Source organism: Dendrobates tinctorius, unplaced genomic scaffold (genome assembly GCF_039654945.1).
Source record: "Dendrobates tinctorius isolate UK_male_01 unplaced genomic scaffold, ASM3965494v1 ptg000034l, whole genome shotgun sequence".
Classification (NCBI taxonomy): Eukaryota; Metazoa; Chordata; class Amphibia; order Anura; family Dendrobatidae; genus Dendrobates; species Dendrobates tinctorius.
In genome coordinates, this window is record NW_027361702.1 from 2,781,950 (window position 1) to 2,789,675 (window position 7,726).

The window sequence follows — 7,726 nt, forward strand, 5'->3', positions numbered from 1 at the left end:
ATATCCAGCTCCCACCCCGGCGCCGTTCAGTGTCTATTAGCATTTTTCTGCCACATGATTGCAGTCGCCATCATGTCACTCTCGATCGTCTGCAGTTTTCACACTTCCTTCAGGCGGCTGCTCATTGTGGTCCATGTGAGATCTGCACCGTTGTCACCCTAGCCTGGAGTGACCCAGCGGAGGATCTGCTTGTCTTACCTTACATTGTGAAATTAATATACGGAGAGGTTTTCTGACCCCTTTAGTAGATGTAAGCCCCCACGAGGGAGGCTGGTGGACACTTCACATGAGAATATATACTGACATAACTTCTGAACGTAGTTTTCCTGGGGCTTCCATTTGTTTTCCTGTTCTAGTATTCGTGTATAGTCTCACTTCAGATCTAATCTGTTAATAAAGTGTTGTTTTAATTGTATTGCATTAAGTAAAGTTACATTCCTTTTTCAGGTTAACCCCCAAGATTGGGTTTCCATGGAGTGAGATCAGAAACATCTCATTTAATGACAAGAAGTTTGTGATCAAACCTATCGATAAGAAGGCTCCAGTGAGTAGATGTGGTTGGGCGCGTAGCCTTCATGTCCCGCAGGCCGGCCGATCAGTCACCGCAACACAATAACTTTTTGAGTTGAAGTTTTGATTACTAATTCTTATAGGTTCTTACAGAACAACAGTGCCTTGTGCCCGAGCCATTGTCCCATAATTAAGTCTGTTTGCAGAGCTGCCCCATCTCATCCAGTATTTCGCTTGTGCTCTCTTATGGCCACGCTATGATCTGTGACTTCTGAAGAACATTGCTTATGGGGGTAGTTGACTTGCCTATTTTCATGTTTCAGGACTTTGTATTCTATGCCCCCCGATTACGGATCAATAAGCGAATTTTGGCCCTCTGCATGGGTAATCATGAATTGTACATGCGCCGCAGGAAACCGGACACCATCGAAGTCCAGCAGATGAAAGCCCAAGCAAGAGAAGAGAAGCATCAGAAGCAGATGGAGAGGTATCAATGACATTTCCCTCCTACCAGCACCCGCATTTCTTTTTCTCTCTCAGAATTTTTGTTAACTCTCCTTTCAATCATGCAGAGCCCTCTTGGAAAATGAGAAGAAAAAGCGAGAGCTGGCGGAGAAGGAGAAGGAAAAAATTGAGCGGGAGAAGGAAGAACTGATGGAAAGGTTAAAACAGATCGAGGAGCAGACTAGAAAAGCCCAAGATGGTGAGACTGCGAATGATCTAAACAAATGTGCTAATCTTGATTGCTGGGGTTTTACACAAGTTAATGGGTAACTCATTTTAATTTTTACTTCATAAATCAGTAGTTCACATGAGAATAAGTAACTTTGTAATACATGATCAGAAAAATCTGCTCCTTTCTCCTCCTGTACGTCAACGATAATTCTCCATTTTCACGTAAAATATGTATTCAGTAAAGCGAGATTTTCACATTTCTGAGATGTAGATCAGTTGGTGCTTTTTTTAAACTCCTATGGAGGAGCTGGAGGCCAACAGACATTCTGCTTCAACTTCTGAAGTGGGAGGAGCTATTGGCAAACAGGCATTCTGCTGTATGTTCTCCTGAGGTGGGAAGAGTTAAAAGGCTGACACTGTCATTCTGCTACAAATTCTCCTAAGGTGGGAGGCTCTAAAGGCAGACAGGCATTTTGCTGTAATTTCTCTTGAGGTGAGAAGATCTAGAGGCTGACACATTTTGCTGCAAGTTCTCCTGAGGTGGGAGGAACTAAAGGCAGACAGGCATTCTGCTGCAAGTTCTCTTGAGGTGGGAAGAACTAGAGGCTGACACATTTTGCTGCAAGTTCTCCTGAGGTGGGAGGAGCTGAAGTCAGACAAGCATTCTGCTGCAAGTTCCTGACGTTTGCGCACCAACTGTCATCTCTATCACATTAATGGGAAAATCTGTGTTTTTGAGAATGACTGATCAATCCAGGTGGAGAGAGAAGTATATTTCTCTGATAATATATATTACAGAATTTCTTATTTTCACATGTGCTATTATTTTGTGGAGGGCGGAAATGAATTGATGGTCACTCTCCAAACCTGAATTCCTTGTGTGGAGTTACAGCCTTGATTGCCTCTTACACTTGTCTAGTACCCTCTACCTTCTATCTGTCAATGTTCATCTTATTTGTGGCGGGACACTAATGTGGTTAAATGGAGCCCGAATATTCAATTCATCCTTTGTGCTCAATTTTTCTCACTGCAGATAAAGCAAATATGAAAGGTCGCACATGAATACTGTTTTGGGGGTATAAAGACTTAGCCCCCCCACCCTGCCCAGGAGTGCACTCCATAGAGTACTTCTCTGATTTCAAGCCTAAAGTTGTTTTTGACTTTTTTGATTGATATTTTCTGCATTTAAAGGAACATCAAATCGACAAAGTAAAAATAAACAGAAAATCTGGGAAATGGTGCCTGGTTTTTATAAATCACATCTGGATTTTGTTTTCAGCTTGAGACCCAATAGAAACTTGTAAGAGACGGAGATAACTGAGATTTCATCTTTTATTTTTTAATATCTTAAGAAAACGTCTTTTATTGTTTGTTTATTATTGAAATCCAAATCTTTTCTTGCACAGAACTGGAGGAACAGACCCGAAAAGCCTTGGAATTGGATGAGGAGCGTAGAAAGTCACAAGAAGAGGCAGAGAGACTCGCCGGAGAGCATCGGGCTGCGGAGGAAGCCAAACAAGCCCTACTGAAAGAATCGCAGGACCAGATGAAGAACCAGGAGCAGCTGGTGGGTGACAAGCGGAACTTGTGTTTGAGGGTTACTCTGTCTCCAGTTTCCCATCTCTTCAGGACGTGCACGGTCTGCTGTGACAATGAGGAAACATTTAGACATGTCATATATGCAGCTGATTTTCCAGCTAGGATCAATGTTATTCTGCCAGGCCGTTCAGATGAGCGTCCTTCTTATATTTTTTTTTCATGCACCAAATATGAGTGTGAACATCACAGCATGCACGAATTCTTTCTCATGTTGGATGGAACTCGTCCATTTACATCCAAGGGTGCGCGACAAGAAAATCTGATCCCCCATGTAGCATCTCCTTTTTATGCATACATTGCCATCATTAAATATTTGGCCTTGTAAATTATATTGACGGCTTATGTATGAAAACAAAGGTCATACGGGTGACAATTGGAAGGAAAATTGTCACATTTTTTCTGATTTTATTTTTTGTGCATGCTCGTGTGAACAATCTCATTTTTTGAAGAATTGTTTACCTGCTGAAAAATGCAACACAATGACATGTTTATTACACCAGTAAACTATTGGGATGCTCATATTTTGTGTAAACTTGTTATTTCTCTTTGTAGGCCGCAGAGCTCGCTGAGCTTACCAGTACAATTGGCCAACTGGAACTTGCCCGTAAGAAGAAGGAAAGTGAAGCAGAAGAATGGCAGCATAAGGTACTGCACACCTTAAACCATCTAATAATGGCATTGATCGATCATCTTATGATGCTAGATAATGGGCCTCATGTATAACTACAGGAGAATACTAGCAGATATTGAAAACATCTTAATACTGCTTGTGATTGTCATGGGTTTAACCTCGACAGAGAAGCCAAAAGACCTCAGCATCTCCTACTCCTGCATGCATTAGAAGCAATTCATCATCTTTTTAAACTGTGCAGGTTTCTTTTAGCAGTGCAGGAGTTAATCTCCTCAGTTAAGAGCTCCTGGAAGCTTTCCTGCATTAAGGCTCTCAGCTGTGCACTGTTAGCCACTCATATCTCCTATATAAACCGGGTTCTGGCTAGCACTCATTGCCAGAGCTAGCTTATGCTGCATGGCTGGAGGTTGTTGCTGGTTATTATAGTAGGCAGTTGGTGGATTTATCTGTGACTGTTACTAGGTTTTGGGTGTGTGATATTCCCACTCCTTTCTCCCACTTTGGTTTTACACCATCCTCCACTCTCTGGTGGATTCCTCTTATATATGTGTGTATATTTGTATGTTTGGTATTTTTCGTTACCCCTGTTCACATTACTATATTAGTCTGGTTGGTGTACATTACTACTGTACTCCCCTCTTTCCTTGGTGGGGGAAGGGTCCAGACGGAGGGCGGATTCAGGAGCTAAGGCAAGGTACCTGGCCCCGGTGTCTTCATCAGAAGTATTCCTGGAAACGGGCTAGGGACAGAGAAGGAGCCCCTGGGTTTCCCGTCTTCAGAGGAGAGCACAAGTTTCATTGGATGAGTGTTTCCCCAGTACACTTGGCAGCGTAGAAGCCCTCAACCTTTGCAGCTCACTATGTTCTCTAATTGTGACTCAAGTTAGATATTAGAGGGAATTATTAGATAAGACTGTTCTGCTTGCAGCTTATTGGAGTATTCCTTAATCAACCTTTTTACAGGCCCAGGAAGTGCAAATCGACTTGGAGAGGACCAAGGAGGAACTAAAGAATGTGATGAGCACTCCTCACGTACAGGAGCCAACACTCGCCGAAAATGAACACGACGATGACCAAGATGAGAACGGGGCAGAGGCTAGCGCCGAACTGAAACCAGAAGCTACAATCAAGGACCGAAGTGAGGAAGACAGGACCACAGAGGCAGAGAAGAATGAAAGGGTCCAGAAACATCTCCAGGTAATGTTTTTATATGGGGGTCTCTGTTGGGGCACAGGGCCCTACATTACTAAAGTTTGCGGTTACATATGAGTGGGTTGGATGAAGTGTCCTCTTCTAGGCATAATTGCTGTACCCTTTCTTTTATTCTTGTAGCTATTAAGCTCAGAGCTGGAAAAAGCCCGAGATGACACCAAGAAGACGGCCAATGATCTTCTGCATGCTGAAAATGTGCGCGCTGGAAGAGACAAGTACAAGACGCTGCGTCAGATCCGCCAAGGCAACACCAAACAACGTATAGATGAATTTGAATCTATGTAACGCTTGTATAATGTAATCTTCTCCATTTCCCACGATGGTCTCCTTCCTTTCAATGGCTAAGCTGGAACTGCTGTACCACTTTGAGGCAGGGTTTGCCGCATACAATCATAGGCATGTAGTATCTGCTGTCTTCCTCTTATAGGGAAAGGTTCTTGCTCGTTCCAAGGATACAGAGCAGCCGGCCTCAGAAAAAAGCTTTCTATTTCTCCAGCATTTGTGAAAGTATTATTACCCAGAATGTCTATACCTAACAAGCTTCTGCCATAGTTAACAATGGAGCTTTTTGCCTTTTCTTCTATTATTTTTTTTTCAGTTTCTTTAGACCAAATTTTAAACCTCCTGTTGTCAGGCTTGCACTGGTTACGTGGAGCGGCATTGACCGCAGTACATTCCCTTCTGCTGCCCATAATGGTATATAAGGAATCGGAACAAGTTAGTGAAAGGCCTCCATTGTTCCTGGGATCATTCCTAGTTATTTATTGTGGAAAGCCAATAACTGATATTACATAGGGGACATCTGCCTTAGGGATTTCATGACCAATTGTGCCTCAGATTGTGTAGTTGTTACACGTCGCTCCGTCTCTGCCCTGTGTAGCCAAGGTATGAACCACATTTCTGCTTCGTGGTCTTCAGACCACAATAAACCTGTGATTTCCATGATGTTCTAGCATTCTCGCTGCTGATAGTTTCTGCGTTGTTTTGCCCTTGGTGGTTACCGTTTCCTGCTGCCATCCCCCCTATTCCATTCCTACCAGTATTATATATTTTATTCTGATATAAGTATTTTTCTAGCTATGCACAGTTTAGTCAATCTCAATGGGACAAGTGGAGCATCCTCCGGGAGCGAGAACGTCCTGTATACTGTATTATACAATCTCTGAGCACTCAGTATTAATGACCGAGCTCTGGGGGGGTTTATTTGACAGATAATTGCTTGTTAACCCCGTCATTCTTGGCTGTATGGGAATTTACCCATGAGAAGTGTTAATATTTTTTTTCTAAACTATAGTCTATTGCTGTAATTTATATTGATGGGGGTTATAACAGCATATAGGAACATTTTCTAGTCTTTCTTTACTAAACTAGTGCAGGTTTCCTGTTGAAAATCTGTTTTGTAATTTTGGATTCCACTTTGATCTGAACTTGTTCTGTTCTTCCGGTGCCAATAAAATACAGTAATTTGAATCTAGAAATTCTCGACTCGTATTATTCTAAGTATTTTTGTAAATATGCACGTTGTCTCATGTCAGCTGAAAAGCCATCGGCACCCCATAACCACAGTGATGGGAACACGTCTTATAAACTGTTAGCATATGGCTAGGTTGGGGGTCTGACCTCTGGGACCACAGATTTATGTTCACCTAATGAGGAGGTCAGGGCAGGCACACAGACTTGGGTGTAGTAGGCTGGAGGGTCCATGGGAGAGTATGGACTTGGCACTAAAGAAACCACAGGGTCAGAAGGACAAACCAGAGGGAAATAAGGCAGTGGAACCACAGGCGTCCTGCAAGGATGAATACACAATATTAAAAGTTGAAGTTACAGCACATGATGGGTTAATCCAGATGAGCGCAGGAATCACAGGAAAATTAAAAGCTGATTGCACAGTGACATCGGATGGTGAATCACTCCAAACATGACCTGAAATGCGAGTTTAAGGGATATAGTCAGGGCAGAGATGAAGGAAACCCTAAAATCCCTGTCCCAACCAAAAAGTTTAAGGGGTGAGGACCCGGTGGAGTCCGATTCCTCGACAGAGTGAAGGAGGAGAAGTTAAGGACTCCCATGTTTCATCTCCCTCGTCCTCAGAAGAAGAGGACTCTGGTCTGTTTTGCCTGCCGCTTGACCGAGTAGGCAAGCTAGTAAAAGCAGTCAGAGGGACAATGGAGGTGGAGGAGCCGAAGCCTCAGTTATCCATGCAGGATGTCATGTTTGGGGGCTGGAGCAGAGGAAGCGAAGAGTCTTCCCATTAAACGAAAAGATTCAGGATCTGATCCGCAGAGAGTGGAAAAAGCCAGATAAAAGAGGGTCGCTACCACCAGCCCTCAAGCGTAGATATCCCTTTGACGATCCGACAGTGAGTACTTGGGACAAGGCCCCCAAATTAGATGCAGCCATTGCGAAGGCATCAAAAAGATCCTCACTACCCTTTGAGGACATGGGGTCCCTTAAAGATCCTCTAGACAGGAAGGCAGATACCTTCCTTAAAAATACCTGGGAGATGGCAGCCGGTTCCTTAAGACCAGCAGTAGCATCAACATGCATGGCAAGGTCCATGATGGTCTGGTTGGACCAGTTATAGAGTCGCAGTTAAAGCAAGGAACGTCTAGACAGACAATTCTTGGAGCCCTACCAATAATCCAGGAGGGCGCAGCCTTCCTAGCGGATGCCTCGGCTGATGCAGTAAGAATGGCCGCCAGGGCAGCAGGACTCTCTTATGCGGCTCGGAGAGCCCTGTGGCTAAAGTGCTGGCCGGGAGATATTCAATCCAGGGCGAAACTCTGTACTATCCCATGTGAGGGGGAATACTTGTTCGGTGCAGTCCTGGACGAACTGCTGGAGAAGGCCAGGGATAAGAAAAAATTCCCAAATCTTTGGTCCGCATCTTACCGATGTCCATTTAATAGGAGATTTGGTCAAGGGAGAAGGCGCAATCCTTCACCTAATAGAGACCGTCCCAGATGGGAGGATAGAATAGAATCCTTCACCTAATAGAGACCGTCCCAGATGGGAGGATAGAAGGAGAAGAGGTACGGGCTTCATGTTCATGCGCTCGTCGAGAGAACAGAAGAGAGAACCAATGACTAGCAATTCC

The 7,726-nt window shown here is 43.9% G+C and overlaps 1 protein-coding gene across 1 annotated transcript in view; it reads left to right on the plus strand.

The window, feature by feature from the left end:
* LOC141087481 (moesin) overlaps positions 1–6,104 on the plus strand; it is a 110,295-nt gene extending 104,191 nt beyond the window's left edge. Inside the window, exons 7-13 of the mRNA XM_073573034.1 lie at positions 448–544; positions 834–997; positions 1,083–1,213; positions 2,592–2,752; positions 3,337–3,429; positions 4,378–4,611; positions 4,747–6,104. Of these exons, the coding sequence (XP_073429135.1) occupies positions 448–544; positions 834–997; positions 1,083–1,213; positions 2,592–2,752; positions 3,337–3,429; positions 4,378–4,611; positions 4,747–4,911 (1,045 nt within the window). The 3' untranslated portion in view covers positions 4,912–6,104. The remainder of the gene's footprint in view (positions 1–447; positions 545–833; positions 998–1,082; positions 1,214–2,591; positions 2,753–3,336; positions 3,430–4,377; positions 4,612–4,746) is intronic.
* The last annotated feature ends 1,622 nt before the right edge of the window (positions 6,105–7,726 follow it).